Source organism: Zootoca vivipara, chromosome 12, assembly GCF_965207765.1.
Source record: "Zootoca vivipara chromosome 12, rZooViv2.hap1.1, whole genome shotgun sequence".
NCBI classification, from domain to species: Eukaryota; Metazoa; Chordata; class Lepidosauria; order Squamata; family Lacertidae; genus Zootoca; species Zootoca vivipara.
The window spans coordinates 2,242,572-2,269,120 of record NC_142595.1 but is presented as its reverse complement, the minus strand read 5'-3'; the positions used below and the strand labels follow the sequence as shown (position 1 = coordinate 2,269,120).

Below are 26,549 nucleotides of genomic sequence, written 5' to 3'. Positions count from 1 at the left end.
ATTTGATCTGAAAATCTAATTTTTTTTTTCTAAATCAGAATGGCACATCACAATGCAAATTCAAACTCATTTAAATAAAGTGACTGCAACATTTTGTGTTGAAGAGCCACTCTTCCTGATCAGCAGTTTTGGAATAAACCAATATCCAATTTTGCATGTTGTGGCATTTGGTGGGGTTTTTTAATGTGGCTTTTTTCAAAGGGTCTTTAAAATATGCCACTGAAGCAGCAAAATAAAAAGGAAACTCATTAAAAATGCATTTCAGGATCACAAGTTCATTTCAGCGTTACATTCTTATATTTAAATGAAAGGCACTTCATTATAACAGTTATAATAACTTCTTTTCATTTACATTTTCCCTGTATTTTCCCTTTCAATTTCTTCTCCATTACCTGGCTGTCCCTAAGCAGCCAAATCAGGAAAGAGACAGAGAAAAGCATGGGGGGGGGCAGAAAAGAGAAGTTAAGACATAGCAAAGGAAGCTGTGTCTTCCATTCAGAAGTCCTGACCCTCCTTGAAGACGGGATACTGACAACTCCGGTTTTCTGCTTATGCGTCTTTGTGTTTCTTCTCTCTGCTTTAGAAAAGTAGTCCAGCACAACTGGGGCAAATTAGCACATATTATCCAGTTTGATTGGGGATAGTTAGATTTATAAATGTGATTGTTTTATTGCTATGATTGCCTTTTGAGGAAGGCAGGCTGTTTGGGTTACTTCAATGAGCACTGCTAGTCAACTAAATATTTTTAAGTTGATTAAGCATTTGCTTTTTAAATAGTTTAATTTATTTCAATGAATATACATTTTACCAGGAACTCAATATTTGTTAAAATACTGAGGTAAGCCAGGAAACACTGACAATAAACTAAACTTACCAAGCATTTTTGGAAGGAATCTTTATTATTTCTTTTTCTTTCCATATTATAGTAACACACCAAAACCAAAATAATATCCCCCCAAAAAAGTGTACCCTTACCTCTCGGTATAGGCCAATTAATTTTTGACCTCTGTGATTAATCATTTTTATTGGTTAATTAGTCAACTAAAGTTTTAATTAATTTTAACACTAGTTACACTTACAACACTTATTTCTTTATTTCAGGAATTTAAAAACCACACTACACTCAGAGAGCATCTAAGCAGTGTACAGAAAAGGAACGTAAAACATAATATGGAGCATAAAACAGCATTAAACCAAAAACCAGCAATAAAACAGACTAATTTTAGAATATTTTGGGGAACAGTTTTTAACAAACATCTAAAAGATAATGAAGTTTGACTCCAGCTTCGTTTCTAAGAATTCCAGAGACCTGGTGCCACAACACTAAAAGCATGTGCTGGAGTCCCCAGCATTGTTTTGCGGCAGGGTCATGTGACACTCAAGTTCTCCATCTACAGATCTAAGTTGACAGTGTGGGTGTCATAGGAGAGAGAGCTTCTCAGACAAGCTGGTAGACAGCCATATAGAACTTTATACACCAGAAGTAAAACCTTGAATCGGTAGCCAGTGCAATGCATTCAACATAAATGTCATGTTGTTTATATGCTGCTCTAGAGAGCAACTGTGCAGCAATTTTTTTACACCAACTGTAGCTTCCAGAACAATGCAAAGGCAGCCCCATATAAAACACATTACAGTAATCAAGTCTTGATGTTGCCAATGTGAGGATGGCTGTTGCCAAGCTATCCCTGCCCAGGAATGGCGGGAGCTAGCAAAGCTGGTAAAAGGCCCACTCACAGACATGGAATAGGACAACATGAGATCCAGGAGTACCCTCACACTACACACCTGCTCTTGCAGAGGGAGTGCATCCCCATTCAGAGCAGACAACTGGTTAATTTCCTGGCCCCTGGGACCACTCACCCACAAGGATTCCATCTGGCTGGGATTCAGTTTCCGTTTATTGCCTCTCAACCAGTCCAAGCCTTGGACAGATCCTTGGACAGCAGCACAAACACCTCCAAAACACCCACCCCCACCCCAGCGGCAGACTCCCACAGTAAGAGAGAACACTCACCCATCATATAACTGCATCTTAGGAGAGCAGCCCACTCCCGCTTAGGTTGTTTGTCCCTAACTTAAGCTCTCACCAGAGAATAGGTTGGAGGTCGCACAACCCCTCCCTGCAGAACTCCTCCCTCTCAGCAAGGAGTGCCCATCCATCACATGCCACCACAACACTCCAATAAATACAAATTGAAACAAACAGAAAGGGAGTGGCACCCTCAACCTCATTGCAGCCCCAAAGGAGCAACCCTGAAAGGGTGGCCTGTTATACTGTTGCAGTGTTTACAAAATATTCTGCAGTTTCCACAGGTGTTTCTGTCTCCCTCAGGATTCTGCCAGGACTCAGTGGTGCAAAAGGACCCAGATACCCGAAAGGCCTGTATGGTGTAATGGTTGAAGTGTTGGACCCAGAGAGATCAGGGTTCAAAACACCAATCAGCCATGAAGCTCACTGAGTGAGCTGGGAACCGATCTCACATGTTGTGAGGATAAAATGGGGAGGTGGAAAATACCATCTTGAGCTCCTTGAAGGGAATGTGAAGTAGAATTGGAATAATTAAAATTCTGTACAGCATATTTTTCACTTTAGCGGGGAAAAGTCAAGAGATGGGCAGTGAAGTACCCTAGAAATGTGCATTGCAGAGGGTTGGACTAGATGATCATCAGGGTCCCTTCCAACTCTAAAAATCCATAGGCTCTATGACTCTAAGAAGCTTAGCATCAATATTTATGTTCCTAGATGTGAAGAAAGCCTTTGACAATGTTGAATGGCCCTTTTTCTTTGAAGAACTAGAAACATTCAAATTTGGAAACAAACTAGAGCAAAGTTGTGGGATACTTATATGCAGAGCATTAGCCTTCCTAAATAACTTTTAGCATAAATTTATGACTTTGAAGCTGCTGTTATAACACATACACAAAGATCTGTTTCATCACAATTACTTCCGGTCATATTTTGAACTTCCAGTGGATACTCATCACTTTTGACGTAGAAATATTTAGTTTCTACATCAATTAATACTTCAGGAAAATGAGTATACCAAAAGTGAATTGCTTTGGAAAAGATGTATGTGTCAGGCTAAATTGTATAAAATATTGCAAATTATTTATTATAAAGAAGAACAATTTTAAAACTATATTCTAAATTGGGGAAAAGATACAGTGTCATTGATAACATTTGCCATGAAAACATATCTAAGAATCTGGTACTAACCTTTCATTATGTGCTTAAATTTGGGAGACTTGTTTTACAGTAATGCCCAGTTGATACATTACTCCTGAAAGATTTCATAAGTTATATAGTGCATTAGATAGCAAGTATTGGAAATGTCAGATGAATGTTGACACTATTTTGATATGTAGAGAATGTGCAAATTTGCTATGTTATACTAGGGGACCCAGGTGGCGCTGTGGGCTAAACCACTGAGCCTAGGGCTTGCTGATCAGAAGGTCGGCGGTTCGAATCCCTGTGACGGGGTGAGCTCCCGTTGCTTGGTCCCAGCTCCTGCCAACCTAGCAGTTCGAAAGCACGTCAAAATGCAAGTAGATAAATAGGAACCACTACAGCAGGAAGGTAAACGGCGTTTCCATGTGCTGCTCTGGTTTGCCAGAAGCGGCTTAGTCATGCTGGCCACATGACCTGGAAGCCCTCGACCAATAATGCGAGATGAGCGTGCAACCCCAGAGTCGGTCACGACTGGACCTAATGGTCAGGGGTCCCTTTACCTTTACTAGGGATATAAATAAAACTAATTTTATTATTATTATTATTATTATTATTATTAGAAACAGATAGGAGATCTAATATGAATTATCAGTCAGATAAAATTAGAATTGGACATTCTGTTGTTCTCGTTAGCTTATACAAAAATAATTATCAATGTGTCATTGTGAAATGATTTCATATATTATTACAGCTGCAAAATGATGTGACACAAAATTATGTAATAATAATAAAAGTAATTATTGTTGTTGTTGTACCCCGCCCATATGACTGGCACCTATTCCTACTGTATTAGAATGGGAAGCTAAATAATGTTTTTAGCTGCTCTTAATATTTGTAAATGTTTTATTCACTCATTTCTTCCTTTGTATTGTTGTGCTGCATCATTGATTGCTGCCCTGGGCTCCTTTGGGTGGAAGGGCTGCATAGACAATTAATTAAACAATAATACAAATAAATCTCATATATATGTTCAAATGGCTAGCTAATTTTATGAGAATAAGGATACAAGGAAACAAACAGAGGAGCCTCGTGAAGAAGGGCGCTGCTCCACAAGGGAAGAGGAAGGTCTGTTTACAATTCTCCCAACTTCTGCTTCACCTGCGACTGGGCTGAATAGTCACACCAATTGTGTGCTCCACTCAGGAGCCATTTCAGGATTTTATGGGGAGGAGCAAAATAGAGAGGGGAGCAGAGCTCATAATATTCATATGAAAGTCAAACTGGGCCCACCAGTGGCCAAGATTCACCCTGAGACCTCTGTGTATAGGGCGGAATAATAATAATAATAATAATAATAATAATAATAATAATAATAATAATAATAATAAATTGGCCCACAGACTGTAGATTCCCCACCCCTGATCTAATAGGATGGCACTTATTCATATACAGTGGTACCTCGGTTTATGAACACAATTGGTTCCGGAAGTCTGTTCATAAACTGAAGCGTTCATAAACTGAAGCGAACTTTCCCATTGAAAGTAATGGAAAGTGGATTAATCCGTTCCAGGCGGTCCGCAGAGTAACCGTTCATAAACTGAAGCGAACTTTCCCATTGAAAGTAATGGAAAGTGGGCTTCCGGTTCAGCGCCAGCGCCGATCGGCGGGGTCCCGTCTCGTCTCCGAGACGGCCCGTCTCTGCTAGGAGTGGGGAGGGCAGCGAGAGCGACGCTGCGCCCCTTAGAACCTCGGGAAGAGCGTCCCGGGGGCGAATTTTGCTCGGCAGAGCCCCAATCCGGACTCCCCAACTCTCCGGCAAGCTCTAATAAGAGCTCCGGAGCGAGGAGGGTAGAAGTCGCGGGGGCCATTTTGAGCGGTAACGTTATCCTAGCGGACAGAAGCTTCAAGCCGAAGGCGGAGAGCGCTGGATTCTTCTGAAAATAAAACGATTGGAAATAAGAGTGTAAGTAATCTCACGATTTGGATTATAAAATAATTTGGACTTGGGAGAGAGGGGGGAAAAGAGGAAGCCACCACCCCCCCAACGGCAATTTAAGAGACAGTAAATAGAAACCCGAAGCCGTAAATAGAAGATTTCAATTTAAAAGGTTCCCTCAAAGGCATCAAAGAGAATCTCCCCTAGATGCAGGGTAAAAGGGGAGAAAAACTGGTTGTGAATACCCTGCAGAAAGAGGTTAAGATTAAGAAGGACCTTTCTTTTCCTTGGGAGCCGGCAGCCCAGACAACCCAGTGAGCTGATCAGGATCTATAAGTCGAATCTTATTTTTATTTCTGGACTTTTTGGAAATTTTTTGGTTTATATGCTTTTGAAATGTGAGTTTGAACTTTATTTCTTATAAGACTTGGAGAATGCAGCCAGCTTGTTAAAATGGAGTCGAGAAAATAAACTGTGACCATTTTCCACCCCATGTGACAAGTTTTGACCTTGACAGGATTGAACTATGTCAACAAAAAGGTACTCGCCTGAGTTCCAGCGAACTGTTTTGACCTTAATGTGGGAAGTAAGAATAGAACTATGTCAAGAGGAGACACAACAGCAAGAGTTACAGCAACAATTCCAGATGGTGATGGCAGAATATGACTTCTTAGAGGATGAAGCTATTGAAACTGAAGAAGAGGATTTTGACAATGATGGGGACTGTGATTTGGAAGGAAAAGATGAAGATGAGGACTGTGATAATATAATACAAAATGAAGCGCACCACAAAAAAAATGATGATTTTACTCTACAAAAAGTCAGATGGAGTGCCCCTCCTTTGAGGGGGGCACGATTGGATTTACTGGAACTCCAGAATGCCCACAGGGAAGAGGAAAAAAATAAGCAGAGAAGAGAAGAAACTCAGGGGTGCTGTATGGAGGCCTGGATGGCAAAAGGCTGTAAAAAGGGGGTGGGGTGAAGGGAAAGCGAAGTGGTGATTATTAGGATGGATTAATAGGATTAAAACTGGACTGCTGACTATGGAACTTGCTGGATTGGGGGGTTGGAGCCGGAAATCGGGGTTGAAAGGTTAGATTGGGAATAGTTATAGTTTTAAAAGTGAATTGATTTTGAAAAAGGTGAAAATATGGAGGCTTATAGAGGGGGTAAAAATTAGGCACGGGAAGAAAAAATGGGAGTTTGATTTTTCAGTGATTTGGATATTAGGTGAAAATGATAATAGCCAATTTAAAAGTAGTATGAGGTATAAAGGTAATTATTTCATAGAATAAGAAACTGTTGAAGAGGATAAAAAAGGGATGAAAACCGGGGAAGGGGGGAGGTTGGGGAAGCCCACAAAATATGGTTTATCAATTATGAATGGAAAAAAGATTATTTTTGTTTTGTTTCGTTTTTTCTTTTTTGTCCTTTTTTCTTCTTTCTCTTTTTCTTTTTTCTTTTTTCACTCTTTTTTGGTATGAGAATAGATGGTTGGATGGATGACTTCCTGCGTACTGCCCTGGTTTCCTGGAGCTCTCTGGTGGCAGGGGGGGGCTTTGGGGGCAGGGGAGGGGGAGGAGGACAGAAATCCAATCATAAAATGGACCATCTCTGACTGTTCACCTGCGTGGGATACTTCTGTGGCAGGGGAGGACCCATGGAGGGGGGTGGAAAGAAGGTGGAAAAGGTGTTCATGTATGTACCGGCTTTTGTAATTTGTAAAATCAATAAAAATTATGTTTTTAAAAAAAAGAAAGTAATGGAAAGTGGATTAATCCGTTCCAGACGGGTCCGTGGAGTACTTAAACTGAAGCGTTCATAAACTGAAACATGGGTGTAATTGGTTCCGGAAGTCTGTTCATAAACTGAAGCGTTCATAAACTGAAGCGAACTTTCCCATTAAAAGTAATGGAAATGAATTAATCCGTTCCAGATGGGTCCGCAGCGTTCATAAACCAAAAATTCATAAACCGAGGTGTTCATAAACCGAGGTTCCACTGTAGTTCACTAAGCGTGAACAGGAATGAAGCAATCACAGCATCAGTTTTCAAAGGGAAACACAACACATCCAGATAGTAGCCTGCTAACCCTATTCAGCATTTTAATAAACAAACATACGTTTCTCAATACCAGGTATTATCGTAAAATCTTAATGTGAGGGCAATTTCAAGCACATGCCCTGCAGCTTAGAAATGGCCAGGACACTGTTTGGCATGTTAAGTGGTGGGAAGTCATCTGCAAAGAGCTTAACGTGGCCTGCCATGCTGAGTGGAGGCAGCTCAGCTAAGCAGGGCAGTATTCACCGTCAATTGCTTAGAGGTTTTCTTACAGACAAGTGCATTTTGTTAAATAAATATTCAGCACAATCCTGACCGCATAGTGGCTAGCCTAGAACAGATCTGAGACGACCACTTTCACAAACAACAGTGTGTATGGGAATTCTGGTGGAAGACCCTTACTGCATTGTGCTATGTTTTGCATTCTGTGCTACGAATAGCAAAGCGGGGGGGGGGGGAGTATAAGATCAGTCCACTTACATTTAAGACCTCACTTTTAATGAAAAATATCAGGTACTTATTTTGCATATCTTCACTTGGCAGGTGTGTTCATTAAATGTAATTATGCCTTTTAACCAGGGTCACTCATTCATCACATTTGGCACTTGCCTTGCAAGAGTTGTATTCATTTATCAAATATTTATTTAAGGTAATGCAATATACAGGATTTACTCAAATTAATGGGTTTTGCAAGCCTCGTGTGTTCATCAGGCACATACGACATGTCAGTCATAGAGCATCCCTTTTTACTTTCTAGTTTTAACAGGGCTGTACAAAGGCTGAGGGAGGAGTTATGTCTGCTTTCTGTTACCTCCCCATTGTCATATTATAATGGTGTAATTGGAGCAATTGCATTAGGGCCCATGTCAGCAACGTGAACACATTCAGTGCTTTCATTTTTATTTTAAGTCTCCAATCCTCCATAAATTAATGTTATAAAGCAAAATATGCCAGCAACCTAAACATTTCTGTGAGATGACCCAGACGGTTTGCTCCCACCATCAAGTGTTTTTAGCCAATGGGTGAAGTCAAAAGTGAGTTTTTTGGACATCAGACTATAAGAATTGTTTATGTCAGAAGGCTCAAAATCAGTTACAAGCAACATGGAGTGAACTGCTGTCATTTGGAAAATGTTAGCTTTTCCTTTCTGCTCTTTCTTCTTCAAATTTTATTCCAAGAACAACAAAGCAGAGGCACAGCAACTGTGGGGTATCTTAGCATAATGCCGGTAAACACAAAAGCTTAGAATTAGTACTCGCAATGTCTTTTCTCACACAGAGCTCCAGGTGCAAGAGGAGAAACTGTAGAGATCAGGAAGGTAAGGCATGCCCAGAGCTACATGAATGCTGGAAGAACCTCTCCCCAGTTTACGTTTCTGTTTCTATAAATAATAAAGCCAAAACAAATCAGATCGATGTGTCCAAGCATTTTTGCCTTTTCACCACATGTTGGTACTAAGTTTTTGGTATGAGCAACTTGTATGAGAATCGTCAGCCCTTAATTATCCTTAATTATGCATGTCTTCAGACATTTTCCTTTCCTTAACTTGGAGTCTTGTCTACAGATCTCCACATTTTCCAAACGACACTGAAAGCCAGTTGGCTGATACAGCCACCTCAAAATTGCAAAGCCCATGAAGAGAGTCCTCTCTACAAGCATTTGCCCTCCCCTAGCTGGCTCCCAGGTCTAAATAGCAGCACCACCATCTAAAGCCAGTCCGAGGGCCAATGCCAGGCAGAGGCACCAACTTGGAGGGGTTAGGCTCCCCTTCCAATGTTCAGAACAATCAGGGGCTGAGGAGGTTGAGCGTGGAGCCGACAACCTTTTCTCCTCCTGTCGTGTAAGGGAAAGACGGGCAAAGCAGCCCTGGGCTGGTGACGGTGGCAGGAGAAGGAGGAAGAGGCCAAGTGCAAGAGAGGAGGAGCTGCCGGCCATTGAACCCGCGCTGCTGCTGCTGCATTTGGCTCCGTCCCTCTTGCCCCCTCCCATCTTTAGCACAACTTGATGCCTCTGATGCCAGGCAAGCAGAGGATCAAGCAAGGGCTCAAGCAAGTGACAAATCATGGGGTGTTCTGATTCCAGGCCAGGTTCAAGACACAGAGATGGTAGAAAGGCCTCCAGCCTAGTACTGAGCGAGAGTTGCTAGAACCACACCCAGAATCCAGTTGAATTCCACCCACTGTGGAATTCAAGCAGGACCCTACTCACGAGAAGACCTTCACTCCTCTTTCCCTGAAGTCTGGCACTTCTCCTTATGGTGTGGACTTAGGGCTTGTTCCGCCTCAGCTACTGAGGCTGAATTCTCCTGCTGCACGGACGTCCCCCCAAACAGCCTTGTCCAAGAGTGCAAACTCATCCTCATCCCCAGATCTTGGACTTTGCAGCGTAGGAGAAGTACAAATTCTAAGTATGAGCCATTAACTGTGCAATGAAATTACTTCAATTGCTATTGGTGAGGTGGCTTATTAGGGAACGGCATGGAACAACTTGTCATGTGGGATGGGGTAGGGAGGTTTGTGAGGGGAAAATACACTGTTGTGTTGCTTCCTGCTCTTGGGCTACTAGTGGTGGAGAGGTTCTCCAATGAGGAATTACTGTAGGCTCAAATATACTTCTTGTTTATCAAGCTAGTGGTAGTTAGCAGTGTTTTGTTTGAATCATAGAATCATAGAGTTGGAAGAGACCACAAGGGCCATCCAGTCCAACCCCCTGCCAAGCAGGAAACACCATCAAAACATTCTTGACATATGGCTGTCAAGCCTCTGCTTAAAGACCTCCAAAGAAGGAGACTCCACCACACTTCTTGGCAGCAAATTACACTGTCGAATAGCTCTTACTGTCAACAGCTCTTACTGTCGAACAGCTCTTACTGTTTGGGTGTGCATGTCTTCCCTTAGGCTAGTTATATGGTACTTGGCCATCTGTCATGGATGCTTTAGCTGAGATTCCTGCATTGCAGGGGGTTGGCCTAGATGATCACTGGGTCCCTCCCACCTCTACGATTCTACGGTTGTATATTGGAAATCTACCCTCCTGTTCTTTTTTGCTCTGCAAAGTCACACATTTGGCCAGCAATCCACTTTAGCTAAAAAGGGGCAAAGGAAAGGTAGATTTGCTGCCTTGAGTCCTGCAGAGAGAGAAATGCTTTCACTCCATGAGGATGAAAGAAAAGGGTTATGGATTGTATTGTATTGATGAAACATTGGCTATTCCTGTGAAGGGAAAGAGAATTGTGCACAGTTGTTGCCAAATGTGGCCGAAAACCTCCAAGGAGATCTCCCTGCCCTGTTTGTGCAGCAGGCCAATGGAAAGGGAGCACTAGCACACCATGAAAGTGTTCAAGATAAACCAGTGGGCAGTGAAGACGAGGTGTGGGGAGAACATGGCATGCTTGGGGAAAACAAAGTGCAGTTTGTTTGGCATCTGTGGGACTACTTATGGTTTGTTCAACAAACCGTGGTTTAAAAAAACCATAGCTTAACACTGCATGTGAACATGGTCAATATTACATTTCTGTCTCTTCAGGGTTTTTTTCTCCAGTTCTTCAACTTACAGTTAATTTGTTTAATAATTGCACCTACTTGCAGGATTCCCATAGGCACCTGACTGGCACAGTGATAACAGGGTGCAGGATTAGATGAGCCAGGACTCTCTTATGTTCTGATGCTTAGCTATTTTATCACTCAGTCGCTTTAACCGTTCTGCTAGTTCCTTCTGCATTTTGTCAAAAGTAATATTTATTATTGTTTTTGATATTTCACATTCTGTCTTGAGTTTGCTTTCTGATATAAGTATTTTTATAATGGAAAACCTGCCAATTTTAGATAAAATATTCTACAAACTCTTCTCTTTATTCTCTATATTTGATGGTGTTTCCTGCTTGGCAGGGGTTTGGACTGGATGGCCCTTGTGGTCTCTTCCAACTCTATGATTCTATGATTCTATTCCTTTTTATATATATTTATTTTGAAAAGTTATCTCCTTCATTATCTACTTAATTATGCTGTTTGCACAGAAAAGCAAGCCCCTTCCACATGTTAACACAAATTATTTCTTAAGAACCAGGAGCACAATCTAAGCAAATTCAAAAACCATAGCATTTGAACTTTCTTAATTTTTGTTTAGACTGTGCCTCGGGCATGATTCTTCTCTTCTTTTTTTACTCTGTTTTTTGAATTGCATCATGAACCTCTTGTAAAAACCAGTAATAGTTTTTACAACCCATAACAGAACAGTATGAACTTGCCTGCATACGCAATCAATTCTCTTTTTATCAAATGGCAACAAATTAATCTGGGCATGATCCATTCACAGTGCAGGCCCAGTGCCCATGGTGTAACTGGATCATGCCCTAATTGTTCAGAACATTTACACAATATGCCTAAATTGAGATACGTACATAGATTATTTAGGACAATGGGATTACTGTAACAGTAAAACCTTTGAATAAGGTCAGCCCTTAATGAAAATCAGGAGGGAACTCAAGTCTATTCTAAACTGTATCATGTTACAGGGCTCATAAAAATAATAAAAATTGATAATCATTTTTTTCTAAAGGAAGATATGAAAATATCAATAACAAATGTGGTGCCCTGTCCTACAGCACTGAGGTCCTTGATCCATTTGTTAGGTGTCCGTCTATGAAAATTTTGTCTAAAACAACGTATTTGGTTTCAGTTAATTTTAGGGTGATTTTGGAACTACTATCACTGAAAAGTGTGATGGAAACAGAACATATAAAACAGACATTTTAATAAGCATCATTAGGATCACTTTCAATAGTTGTTAGCAGAATAGCTATATTTGTCACCCCACATATAAAAGCTAGGACTTCAAATGTGAAGAAACTGTCTCTTTTATCTCTCTCTCTCTCTCTATTACTGGAAGAGAACATTCGTGACTTTATGATTTAATGACATCCAATTGATTTGAATTTGAGGGATTCCTCATTTGTGTTTGATGAAACCATAAATACTCAAGAGGTTCTATGTAGCATGCAAGAAAGAATATGTTCCCCAGGCTCACATAAATAAATCTCTTCCTACTGGTGTGGCTAAATTTTTTTTTGGGGGGGGGGGGAGAGAACTGTTCCAGGCCTTACCAGTGTGGCTCCTCTTGTGAACCATAAGAACATTGGGACCGATGCAAATTATCCCACAGACATCACACTTTAGCTTTCCGTTAGGGAGTCGAATGCCTCCAACTCCTGACATGGCTTTGCTCCCATTGTGTGAGCCATTTATTTTCTCTCCAGAGGCATCAAGCATTCGTAAATCCTCCGCACATTCTTCCCCATTCATTTCACAGGCACGCCCATTCTCTTCATCACTCTGTGTCTCTATTTTAATATTACTGGCTGAAAGAAATAATAGAGGGATGCCACTCAGTGCTTTAAAAAATAAATAATTTTCAGGAATAAAAAACATTGTGGCAAAAAACAGTAAACACACAAAGGAATGCATTTCTCAGCAGGATTCATGAAACACTTCTGTGGCGCTTACATTTCTATGTGTGCAAATAATTATTTCAAGCACATGTGAAGTATTAGACAATTATGATTACATGGATACCTTAAAGTTTCATATCATTATGCTTTAAGTCCCAATCTTAGCATTAGCAGGCTTACAGGGACCCCTTAAGGCAGGGGTGTCAAACTCAAATTCATCGGGGGCCACATCAGCAGTTTGGTCACCCTCAAAGGGCCGGTTGTATCTGTAGGACTATGTGTCCACTCTTTATTATCATAAATTATTGTCACTGCATTCAATTATTACTGTTTTTTGTAATAATGTAAGTAGTAATAACTAGCTCTGAAAGCAGAAACATAGTCAGAATAATGGCAAGTAGATATTCAAATGTACAATTATTGTACAATTTATTGAAAAATGATTTTTGGTAACTGCACTGGGTGGTGGAGGCTCGCTAGGGTTTCATGCAGGACCTTTGCAGAGCTACTAGTACCTGGAGATGCTGGGGTCCTTCTGCATGCAGGACAGATGTTCTGCCAGTGAGCCACCACCCTTCACCAAAGGGACTGGCTGAGGTTGACTCACTGTTCTGACTGGCTGAGCTGCTCTCCTGGTTCCAGGGTTTAAGGGCCAGAAGTATAAAGCAGCATCCTATGTTTCTGAGGAGGGGGAGGGGAGGGGAGGGAGGAAGGAAGGAAGGAAGGAAGGAAGGAAGGAAGGAAGGAAGGAAGGAAGGAAGGAAGAAAAGAGGGAATGGGAGGGAGAGAGGAAGGAAGGAAAGAGGGGAGAGAAAGAAGAGTAGGAAATAAGGAAGGGAATAAAGAAGGAAAGAAAAAGAAAGAGGAAGAGAAGACAGAAAGGGAGAAAGAAGGAAGGAAGTAGAGGGAAAGAAAGAATAAGAATGAGGGAGAGGAAGAAAGATGGGAAGGACAGAAGGAAGGAAGGAAGGAAGGAAGGAAGGAAGGAAGGAAGGAAGGAAGGAAGGAAGGAAGGAAGGAGGGAGCAGGAGGGAGAGAGGAAGGAAAGAGGTGAGAGAAAGAAGAGTAGGAAAGAAGGAATAAAGAAGGAAAGAAAAAGAAAGAGGGAGAGAAGACAGAGATAAAGAAGGAAAGAAGGAGAGGGAAAGAAAGAATAAGAACGAGAGAGAGGAAGAAAGAAAGGGAAGGGGGGGGTCGCCGCCTCGATTCAGTGCCAGAAAAGAGCGCGAAGGGACCCAGGGGCAAAAAGCATTTCCCGTGCAGCGTGAGGCAGCGGGTGTCCGTTTTAGGAGAAGTGCGTAAAGCCTCAGAGTTGCACGTTCGTGAGGCTGAGCCGCTGCTGAGCTCACGTTCATGAGGCTGAGCCGCGGCAGGAGGAGGAAGGAGGAGGTGAGGCAAGAGGAGGAGGCGGCGGCTTGCCGGGTCGGTGCCCGGCAGCGCCGTGCGGAGAGTCCCGAGCCTCTGGGACACAGCAGTGCTCTGTAGCACTTTGAATCATCCTCCTCCACGCGGCGCTGCTGGGTGCTTTGTCTGTGCTTCAGCAGCAGCAGCAGCAGCAGCAGCAGCAGCCATTTCCAGGCGCCGAGCCGTGGCAGGAGGAGGAGGATTCAAAGTGCTACAGAGCACTGCTGCGTCCCAGAGGCTCGGGACTCTCCGTGCGGCGCTGCCGGGTGCTGACCTGGCAAGCTGCCTCCTCCTCCTCCTGCTGTGGCTCGGGGCGCTCCACGCAGCGCTGCTCTGGCCGCCTTTCTACCCCCCCCCGGCCCCAGCTGTTTGTTGGCGCTTTGTTGGCACAGCACTTCAGCAGCAAGGTCCCGCTGCTGGGTCCCGCTGGCTGGGGCGCTCGGCGGGCCACATGACGAGGTCTGGCGGGCCGGATTTGGCCCCCGGGCCTTGTGTTTGACACCCGTGCCTTAAGGCATAGCCAGTATTGCTTCTCTAGAAAGGTGTGTGGAGATCAGGACCAATTGCCAGGTAGGCAGCAAAATGCCCTTCAGAAACCAGCACACATGACTGATGAGCTAAATCCAGCTTGATGGGCCACAGATTGTACAGCCCTGGCTTACGGGAACTGATTTGTACTTTGAAGAAAGAAGGAAACCATATACTGTACATGGTTCAGCTCTTGCTAGGGATGCTGGAAGAATCTGTTGAAAGCATAGCTGCCAAGTTTTCCCTTTTCTCGCAAGGAAGCCTATTCAGCATAAGGGAAAATCCCTTAAAATAAGGGATAACTTGGCAGCTATGGTTGAAAGTGGATTACCAATTGGATTTCATTCCCTCTAACCTCTAGCCCCATCATGACATGGACTCAACTTTTTTAAAAAGTTTTTTTTAAAAAAAAACCACACACGCATTGTATGTAAATAGACATGTAGAATGCAAAGCAACCATTCACATATTCATCAATGCAAAATTGCTACTCTTCTCCCAGGGGCTTCATTGGTCTTCTTTTTCCTGAAGTACTTTGCTGATTCTGTGCGCATCTAAGTTGTTGTCTGCAGTCCTAGCCACGCCTACGTGGAAGTGGATCCTACTCCAAGGTTAGTGGGATTATTATGACTGTAGCCTTCCTAATCACTTCCTTAAAACACCCAATGTTTTTATTATTTTTTCGTTCCATTGTTCTTCTTCTTGCATGAAAAGAAGTAGTCCCTTTTGTTACCTGTTGACTTTATCTGTGCATCTCAGTTAAAATCTGTAGATTTCAAGCTGCCAAACACTAAACCTTGTATACTACGGACATGTTTTAAAACATATAATAGCTTCAGCAGATGCACACACACAACCATTTTCTGAATAAAATTTGCTCTGGTCAAATAAAATGATGCACAACAAAAAGGACTTGTTGTTGTTGTTGTTTAGTCGTTTAGTCGTGTCCGACTCTTCGTGACCCCATGGACCATAGCACGCCAGGCACTCCTGTCTTGCACTGCCTCCCGCAGTTTGGTCAAAAGGACTTAGGTAAGTGGTATTGCGTGACTACAAAATGTGCGACTACAAATTGAGACAATCCAGGACAGGAAGAACAGAATATCAACAGGGCCCTAAACTGCCCTTCCCAGTGCCTGAGTGGGGGAAACATGACAGGATGAACTGCAAAATCAAGACAGTGAGGCTGCAATCCTAGCCTCACTTACCTAGGTGTAAGCCCAACTAAATCCAGAAGTTAGTACTCAGGGGCTTACTTCTGAGTAGATATGGTTAGAATTGCAGCCATAGATGGCTTTGGGATGGGTCATCAGCCAATTCCTTAATTTTGCCTTTAAGGTGCCACGAGGTGCTTTGTTATTTGGCTGCAAATGACTATCAGGGGACTCCCCTGGAAATCGAGTAACTTTGAAAGGGAACACACAAGGAAGCAGCAGCACCAGCTGGGGGGCAGCAAGGGGCCTTGGGCCCTCCAATTTTCAAGGAGAGCCCTGGGCCCCCTCAATATCCCATGGCGGCATGTGCATGCCACGCCACATGCTCACGTCATGCGTGCAAGCTGCAAAGCATGCACATCACACATCAGCATGTTGTGACATGTGCTTGTCATGCGTGGTGTGAGCCTGTCAATCGTGGGGGGCAAGCCAGCACACCTACCAGGAAGGTAACCAATTTGTAAATATCTGTTGTTGATGACAATACTGTACAATACAGTATATGTTTCTACATAAGCAGGTGACAAAATGGAAGAAATACTTGTACAAAATAAACCAGTTGCAGCAGAATGGAAAATACCAGATGAAAGGGCATATGGATGTTGAAATGGACTGAGGCATGCTTATGAATGGTGTCCCCACCGCCAACCTATTCCACGTACCAAGGCCAGCAGTTTACCTTTACTGGTCCCATGCCACAAACAGCTCTGTGCACTCGGCACCTCTCAACTTTTGCTGACCAAGGCAGCTTCCTCAATATGCTTCCTGACATGCTCGTTTTCTATGTACTGGGTGTACTGGAGGTGTCGTGGCTTTGTACATCCAAGAGGACAAGCTAGAAATTTGTAACAGGGCAGACCTTCCAAAGATAGCAGGCCCCAAGAGCCTGGTCAAAATGTTTAGGGTGACCTTGAGATGCAGCACGAAATCAAGGAGACACCCCAAAAAGGAAATTCTGCCGTAACAGGAGACTTCAATGCCTTCAAAAAGACAGTTCTGGTCAAAGCAAAGGAGTAAAATTTCTAGGTGCCCTAGAACAGTTGTTGATGGAACCAGCCAGATGGTCTGAATTTTAAATGGTTCCCCTTCCCTGTTGTGAACACGAACCATGGTGCTATCAAATCCAATATATATGTAAATATACATTTGGCAAAAAAAAAAAAAAAACAATCCCAAAACCAATATGATCACATTTTACTTCAAAATAGGAAAGACCAGGCTAGAATTTTGCACTTCTTTCATCGGAGTATTTATCATTACACATACAGAGACCTGAGTAGGCGGTGGCTTTAAAGTTAACTGCAATTGGCTCACAAGGAGAGCGGGGGTTATGTTCCGGGGGATTGCATATAAAGACAAAATTGTGTATAGTCAGAACAACCTTGCCGCATGACCAGACCCACCTTTCCGAAGCCAACATGCCAAGCAGGCCTTGCCCCCCCCATAGGCGCCCACAAGATCTCAAGGGAACCTCCCAGGGTTCAAAAAAGAGCTTCCTAGAGCCCATTAAGCAAGTCAGAGGGCTTAAATGCTCTTTATGTGCCCTCGGCCTTCCATGTGTGATTTCAGCTGCCAAGCGTGTAAAGCTGCGATCACTGTGCACAAGTTGCCAGTCGGCTGAATACAATTATTTCTTCTGCCCAAGAAGAGCTTGGTGATGTAATTTTTGGTTCAACATCTATTCTGCAGGAAATCATGGAAAGCATTGTTAAAAACAGAGGATGGTATTCAGCTGAGGTTTTCTCTGAATAGATCCACTGAAATTTATGAACCCATTAATTTCAATAGGTCTATTCCGAGGAAAACTCAACTGAATGCCAACCAGGCCATGCTAAATCATGGCTTCTGTAAGGGTTTTTTAATTCTTCAAGAGTGTCAACAAGCAGACAGAGGTGATCGGTTGACATTTAAATAATTTATTATAAAATCCAAATCACTGTTGACAATTCTGACAACAGCAGAAATCTGTCAGCAAAATAAAAAGCAATGGTTTAACCTACGAAATCGTTTGTTTGGGTATTTAGGGAACAATCCAATCACAGCTAAGCCACAGAATTAAGCACTCAATTCTCAGAATCATTTCAAAGTGGGGGGGTGGGGTGGGGAGTGTTGAACTTTAGCCACCCTGTGAACATGATTCCAAGAGTTCCACTAAGGATACAACACTTTCTAGCCAGTCGTCACGTAAGTGCCCTCTCTAAACAGATGATTCTATCTGTAGCACTAAAAAAGATTTGCAAGCTGCAAAAAAAGGAAGTGAAATAAATGCAAGACTGTTCAAGTACAGCAAAACACAGACAAATGGAAACGCAGGGGTGACAGAAATAACGTGCAAGATGGAGAAACTTGGTAATACACTGAGAACGCATGCACAGTATACTTACGCGAAAAGGATTTGGGGATGATGCTGTGAAAATCCCTAAAGACTTCGGCCCTATATGCAGCTGCAATAAAGAAGGCAAAGAGGGTGCTAGGTTGTAAGACGGTCAGCAACAAGTCAAAGAGCTATAAAGGACATTGCTTCCAAGAAAAAGACAAGCGCCACGGCCACAGAGATGAAATACGGAAAGGAATGACAGCATAGAAGTAAGCCCTTAGAATCTGGCACAGTCTAGACACAGACCAAGACTTGTACTTGGAAATGATCAGTTGAAAAAAACCACACAAAAAACAAACCAACACCCACCCGCTTTTAATAGCATTTGTTGTGTTGTTTTCTGATACCGCACAATAATGACAGCAACTGTATCAATACAGATCTGTTTTTGAAGCAAAGGGATTTGTGTCTTCAGCATGCATATGCAGTACACAAGCCCATTTAATAACCATCACTCAATAGGTAGAACCAGTGAGTTGGCTGGAGGTATAAGTTGGAAACACTAGAGAAGGGGTGGCCAATATGGTGTTCTTCATGTGTCCCTGAACTCCAGCTTCCTCAGCCCCAGGCAAGATGGCCAATCCTTAGGGATAGGTAAAGGGGCCCCTGACCATCAGGTCCAGTCGTGTCCGACTCTGGGGTTGCGGCACTCATCTCGCTCTATAGGCCAAGGGAGCCAGCGTTTGTCCGCAGACAGCTTCCGGGTCATGTGGCCAGCATGACAAAGCTGCTTCTGGCGAACCAGAGCAGCGCACAGAAACGCCGTTTACCTTCCCGCCGGAGCGGTCCCTATTTATCTACTTGCAGTTTGATGTGCTTTAGAATTGCTAGGTGGGCAGGAGCTGGGACCAAGCAACGGGAGCTCACCCCGTTGCAGGGATTCGAACCGCCGACCTTCTGATCAGCAAGCCCTAGACTCTGTGGTTTAACCCACAGCGCCACCTGGGTCCCAGGCCACCTGGGTCTGGGAATCCTTAGGGATAATTGGAACCATAGTCCAAAAGATCAAAAGGGCACTACAGTGGCTACAACTACCCTTAGGCCAATGCCTGGGAGTGTGTCTACATTGTGAACTTACATCAATTGTATACTAGCTTAACTGTCTCTCACACACCTAAATTGTGGGAGCTGCAGTTTGGCGTGAGTGCTGAAAATGGTCTGTTCTTTTCAGGGAGCAGAGGAGAGGATGGGATGAGCTAGGGCTCTCTAGAACTGCAGTACACTTCCCAGGAAAACATGGGGGAAATTAATGACTATCAACAGAAGTGTAAAACTATACATGTATATTCAGAAGAAAGTCACATTGAGTTAAATGGTGTTTGTTCCCAGGTAAGTGGATACAGGACTGTGGCTTAAGGCAGTTTAAGTCTGTGAAGCAGATATGCCACAAGGCTCCTAGGGCTTGGGACTCTGCGTAGGCAAGGAGTTTGTTATGAGGGATAACGGCAAATTCTGGTTAATCTTTCCAGAAAATACTGAATTCTTCTCACCGATTAAAGATCTAGTCAACCGGTTTGGTACATCACACTAATTCCTTCCCTGACTCTGGAGTGCTTCTTCCAAGTAGATATTATTGATTTCTGCAAAGAAGCCTACCACAGATAAGTTATCTTCTGCTGAACAACCAGGGAAATGAGCTCCACCCAACCCAGAGGCTGGCATTTCCTTTCTCCATATATACTCAGAATTAGAATGGCAAACATGTGGCAAACAGGCCTTTTTATTATTTGGCTGTATTTAACTATTTTGAACAGATCTATACCTACAATTTCAATCCTGCAGCAGCTTAGCTCTCTGAAGTAAGTTAATGATAACTTCAGAGGAAGCATTTTGAATTCCTCTGGAAAAAATGCAGGCAAGCAAACATAGTCACAACTCATCAGGAAGTTCTCAACGAAGAGCCTCACTGAAATGAGCAGGAGTTAGACAAGAGCAGTATCAGGTTCCTGTGTAGCTCCCATTCAATTCAATGGAACTTGAACCAGTTTAACTGTCACACCATCTACCGTGTTTCTCATATTATAAGTGTTGTGTATTGAGTCAAAGGATTTTATATCTGTATTATTATTGTCTGTATTTGCATTAGGATAAAGTAACTGCCTTTTGGTTCCAGAGGGTACAGCTACTATTGGTTCATTTAAGCTGCTGTATTTGGATCCTCTGTCTTATTGGTTTCCTCCAAAAGGCAGCACTGTGATTGCTTGATATTGTTCCCTCCAAAATGTATCCCTTCCTAGCTAGTCCCCTGTCCCTATAAATGTAGCTTTCCTCTCCTCAGTCTTCAGTCTTGTTCACTTTAATAAAGAGCTGTTACTAGAGAACTGTCTCCAGCATGTTTTGTCAAGAGAGCTGAAATCACAAACCCCACGTCACAGCAACTGGCGACGAGGATGGGATCCGGAATGCTGAGGAGCGGTTAAACACAACCCTGCCTCAGAGTCCGGATTGCAGCTGAGAACAAGACTCACTGGCCAGCTGAGAAGACGACCCTGCCCGCTAGGACAATGGAGAGTCCAAGGGTATTGGAGCCCTTCCAGCCATCAGAGCCCCACACCTGGGAAGACTACGTCGAACGCTTCGAGTTCTTTGCAGTGGCTCAAGGGATCACCGATGCCAGCAAAAGAAGGGCCACATTCCTGAGCTACTGTGGGCCCGAGACCTTCAAGCTGGCCAAGGCATTACTTGCTCCAGCGAAGCTGAGTGAGACATCTCTCAAAGATATTCTTGCCTGCCTAACAAGCCACTTGGCGCCTACTGAGACCAAGATGGCCCGGCGGATGGAGTTCCATAAGAGGCAGCAGCATGCTGGGGAGTCTGTATCCACATTTCTGGCTGAACTCCGGAAGCTCGCTCAGCACTGCGGCTTCCAAAATCTGGAAGAGACTCTCCTGGATCGGTTTATTGGTGGTCTGAGCAGCAAGAAAGCCAGAAGACGCATCGTGGCTAAAGAAGAGGTTACCCTTGCTTCAGCCTTGAAAGAGGCCACCGCCACGGAGAATTATGAAAGAGAGGAGCTTGATGCCAGTCGCAAGGCCACTAAGCCACAGATAGAAGTTGCGCATGCCATGGACGAGCTAGAGGCTACTCCGAGCCAGAGCCCAGTCCGTGGGGTCGAGTCGGTGCGTCAGGCCTGCACAGTGCACAGAGATCGCCGAGGCAGTTGCCCAGGTTGTGGCGGAAACCATGAAAGGAAGAGTTGTCGTTTCAGGGATGCTATCTGCCGGACGTGCGGAAAGACGGGTCACATCGCCAGGGTCTGTAGATCGGCGGCGTCGGGAGCGACAGGAGCACCTAGACTGGAGCATCGCAGACCGCCCACAGCAACTCGTTTTCTAAAGGACTGCCACTACGTAACGGAGATCAACGGGAGGGCCGTGCAGTTTCCAGCGCAAGGCAAGGCACACGTCAAGGTGAAGATTGAGGGTCAGCAGTGCGACATGGAGGTGGACTCCGGATCCGCATTCACCATCGTGTCGGACCAGACCGCGAAGACATTCTTCCCCAGGGGTAAGTTGCCCCCTCTGGAACCCTTTCCGGCAACCTTGCAGTCGTACTCAGCGGGCCGCATCCATGTTATGGGAATGTGTGCCGTGAGAGTACAGTTCCGGGACAAACAGGCTGTACTCAAACTGGTGATTGCGAAGGGCAGTCGCCCCAGTCTCCTGGGCACTGACTGGTTCCCTGCCCTGGGACTGAGTATCTCAGGGCTTAATTCAATCCAAACCTGCCCTGAGATGAGTGAGGTATTATGCAAGGAATTTGCTGGTCTCTTTAATGGAAAACTGGGTTGTTATAAAGGGCCCCCAGTTGACTTCGAGTTGGACCCCGGGGTGGCTCCAATCCGACTCAAACCAAGGCGAGTGCCATTTGCACTGCAACCCAAGATCGAGGCAGAGCTGGATAAATTGGTCAAGCAGGGAGTTCTCTCACCCGTGGACTCTGCTAAGTGGGAGACTCCAATCGTCACACCCCTTAAAGCAAATGGGGAAGTCAGGATATGTGCAGATTACAAATGTACTATCAATAAGGCACTCAGGGGAAACTCATACCCCATTCCAGTCGTATCACATCTGTTGGCTAAACTGGCTGGGGGCAAGGTGTTCGCCAAAATTGACCTGGCACAAGCTTACCAACAGCTGCCAGTAACCCCACAATCAGCGGAAGCACAGACTATTGTCACACATAAAGGGGCGTTCAGAGTTAACAGATTACAGTTCGGAGTTTGTGTGGCCCCAGGGATTTTTCAAGGGCTCATGGAACGCCTGTTAAGAGGTCTGCCGGGGGTCTTGCCATTTTTTGATGATGTTTTGGTTGCTGGAAAAGACCCACAGGAACTGGTTGCGCGTGTCCGTGCAGTGTTGCTCAAGTTCAAGGAGGTGGGGTTGCAACTGAAAAAAGAAAAATGCAGTTTTGGGGTGCCAACTGTGGATTTCTTGGGGTTTAAAATTGATGCATCAGGCATCCACCCCACAGATGCTAAGATTAAGGCCATCATCGAGGCACCACGACCACAGAACAAGACGGAGTTGCAGTCATTCCTGGGACTTATTAACTTTTATCATTCGTTCTTACCCCAGAAAGCTTCGGTAGCTGAACCATTACATAGACTATTGCAGAAAAAGAATGTGTGGCGATGGGGGCGGGAGCAGCAGAAGGCTTTTGACTCCTTGCGAGGAATGCTGAGTAGCAGGAGCGTCCTTGCTCATTATGATGAGTCAAAGCCGCTGGTCCTGGCATGTGATGCCTCTCAATACGGTCTGGGGGCTGTGCTGAGTCATAGGGAACCGGATGGGTCGGAAAAGCCCATCTCTTTCTATTCCCGTACGTTGTCGCCCACAGAGCGCAACTATGCTCAAATTGATAAAGAGGCACTGGCTATTGTGTCCGGAATCAAAAGGTTCTATGATTATTTGTACGGTCGCCATTTCTCCATTGAAACGGACCACAAACCACTGTTAGGGTTGTTCAACCCAAACAAACAAACGCCACAAATTCTCTCCCCCAGAATGTTGCGTTGGTCAATATTCCTGAATGGGTTCCAGTACACCTTGACCCATGTGCCGGGGAAACAGTTGTGCCATGCTGATGCGCTGAGTCGATTGCCCCTTCCTGGCGGGAGCAATGAGGATCCTGCTCCGGCGGAGCACATTATGATGCTAGAAACACTTCCGGGGGCTCCTGTAACAGCTACGGATATAGCTGAGAAAACTAGGAAAGATGCTGTTCTCTCCCGTGTGCTCACTTGGGTGGGGAGGGGGTGGCCAGGTGGTCCGCATGAAGAAAAATTCAGGCCTTATGCGACAAGGCAGCACGAATTGTCCATGCATAAGGGTTGTCTCCTATGGGGAGATAGGGTGATAATCCCAGCACCACTGAGAAACAGGGTTCTTGAGACGCTTCACATGGGACACCCGGGAATGGTCAGGATGAAGTCGCTAGCCCGATGTTATGTGTGGTGGCCTGGAATGGACCAGAACATAGAACAATGGGTACGAACATGCAAGGCATGCCAAGAGGTGCGGCCAGAAGTGGCCAGAGCACCAGTCCACTGGTGGGAGCAGTCCAGGACTCCCTGGAGCCGGCTGCACATAGATTTTGCTGGGCCATTCCAAGGGAAGGTCTTTTTGGTTATCGTTGATGCATATTCCAAATGGTTAGAAGTGGCGATGGTCCCTAGCATGGCATCAGCTGCCGTAATCAAGGTGTTGAGGCAGCTGTTTGCTACCCACGGGTTACCTGAGACCATTGTATCAGATAATGGGGCAGCTTTTGTATCCCAAGAATTCAGGGCATTCTTGGCTGATAACTTTATAAGAGGGGTCACATCCGCGCCCTTTCACCCATCCTCCAATGGGCAGGCTGAGCGCATGGTAAGAACAGCCAAAGAATCCATTGCGCGCTTAATGGAGGGTAACTGGTCGGCTCGCATTGCGCGAATGTTATTTTTGCAGCATGCGACGCCGTGTACTGCGACGGGCAAGTCGCCAGCCGAGCTGCTCTTAGGTAGAAGACTGGTAACGGTGCTGGATTATGTCCACCCAGATAAAATGCCAAACCGTAATTCAAGAGCAACCCCCCAGGCTGAGACTGACACAACAAGGTATCTCGCCCCTGAAGATCTGGTCTGGGTGAGGAACTATTCACGAGGTCCGCGGTGGGTGGCCGGTGTGATCACCCGGGCTAGTGGACCTGTGTCCTATTATGTGACCTTGGAAAATGGGCAAGTTTGGAAGAGACATATAGATCAGCTGAGGCGCCGGGCGCTCAGCAGGGAGGAGTCAGATAATTCATCCCTGGCTAATGACGCACAGCTGCAAGACCAGAGTGAAAATGGTCCAGAGGTACAGTCACCAGGGGCTTCAGCAAATGAACCAGGGTCTGCTAGTCCTCATGATGACGAGGTACAGGTCGGGGACCCTGAGATGTCTGGGACTCCATCTGTTCCTGATGAAACCCCTATAGCAGCCCCTCCACCACAGGTAACACCCAATCCAGAACCTGCAACACCTGTTGTCAGGAGATCAGGTAGAAGTTGTAGGACCCCACAGTACCTGAGGGATTACGTCTGCTGTGCTCACTAGGGGGGGAGGGGTGTTGTGTATTGAGTCAAAGGATTTTATATCTGTATTATTATTGTCTGTATTTGCATTAGGATAAAGTAACTGCCTTTTGGTTCCAGAGGGTACAGCTACTATTGGTTCATTTAAGCTGCTGTATTTGGATCCTCTGTCTTATTGGTTTCCTCCAAAAGGCAGCACTGTGATTGCTTGATATTGTTCCCTCCAAAATGTATCCCTTCCTAGCTAGTCCCCTGTCCCTATAAATGTAGCTTTCCTCTCCTCAGTCTTCAGTCTTGTTCACTTTAATAAAGAGCTGTTACTAGAGAACTGTCTCCAGCATGTTTTGTCAAGAGAGCTGAAATCACAAACCCCACGTCACAGCAATAAGACATGTCTTATATTTATTTTTTCCTCAAAAAAACACACTATGGCTTATTTTCAAGGGATGTCTTATTTTTTTCCTCCTCCTCCTGCCGCGGCCGGCATTGCTGCTGCGCCTATCACTATGTCTTATTTTCGGAGTATGGCTTATATTCCTTGAATGCTTAAAAATCCTGCTATGGCTTATTTTATGGGTATGTCTTAAAATATGAGAAACAGGGTACCAAAGGCTCTAGAGAATTGCCCTTTGGCAATGGTGCTAAGAATTCTCTTAGAGATCCCTCACCTCCATACTGTATACCCAGAGTTCTCTTGGAAACTCCTTAAAGTGTGTAGAGTTGATAAACTCTCATCATTGGTACAGTTTCATTAGATGAAACGCACAAAACAAGTGGATATAACATTTGCACAAATGAAGAAAAGTGAAGTACATTAAAAACAACAACCCACAATTCTGGCAAGAAGCTTAAACAATTGCTAAGGCTTACATTCATGAAAATGGCCATCTGTCATGGATGCTTTAGTTATGACACTTACATGCCAGAGGGTTGGACTAGATGACCCTTGGGGGTCCCTTCCAACTCTGCAGTTCTATGATTCTGCAATCCAATGACTGTAGCCATCCCAACCTTGTTCTGTCAGTAGGCTTGCATCTGGTAGCTTAGATGTGACTGAGATTTATCAGTAGATTTCTAAGTGAGATGTGGTAGAGCAACAAGGAGTTCTGACTCTTTGTTCTTTAACAATAACAACAAAAATACATCTCCCCCCCCAAAATATATATATATATATATATGGGGGGAAATGAGTGGATTTCTGCATAAAAGGACCAAAAAAAAAATCTGTTTTCAGTTTTACTGAAAATAAATATCCAGGCCAAGTATATGCTCAGAGACCTTGTCATTCCTTAATTCTATATCAGTTCTGGTGAGCCACAATTTTTTACATGGTTCCAATTGATGGGGAACTCGTGGCTCACCAAATATTGTTGGAATCAGGTTCCTATTAGCTCCTGCAAGCATATCAGTGATCAGAGGTGATACAAACTCTAGCTGAACAACTTCAGGTGGGCCACATATTTCCTGCCTAAGGCTTCTCATGATAAATGCACTAGAAACCACAAGGAAGCCCAGTTAGTTCTGCACGTCCTTATCTACAAGAATAGAGGGATCCATCAAATGTAATGGCGCTGGCTGACCAAACTGTGGCACTTCCCATAATGCTCCTCCTTTGGTTTTATCACCCAGTCTCAGCTTGGGGAAGGAAGGCTGTGGTTGAACCAGCGACTCCTCTGGATTGAAGTATTACGGAAATTCAAGACGAATGTTGAGGGCAGAGGAAAACATTCTTTGCAATGATGTCAGAAAGATTCAGCACTTGGGCTTTCCCATGGATAATTAACGTCTGACCATTTTGTTGAGCTGGATCCTGATTTATCTCCAAAGTAAATTAGTACTGCAAATCTGCATGT

General features: G+C 44.3%; 1 protein-coding gene across 6 annotated transcripts in view; it reads right to left on the bottom strand.

The window, feature by feature from the left end:
- The window catches only part of IKZF1 (IKAROS family zinc finger 1), a 100,189-nt gene that overhangs the window by 16,063 nt on the left and 57,577 nt on the right, over positions 1 to 26,549 (bottom strand). For 4 of the 6 annotated variants that reach the window (XM_035108707.3, XM_060282179.2, XM_088654924.1 and 1 more), the window contains one exon: positions 12,270 to 12,524. The exons of the other annotated variants lie outside the window; for them this stretch is intronic. In XM_035108707.3, coding sequence (XP_034964598.2) covers positions 12,270 to 12,524 — 255 coding nt within the window. The remainder of the gene's footprint in view (positions 1 to 12,269; positions 12,525 to 26,549) is intronic. 6 annotated transcript variants of the gene reach the window in all.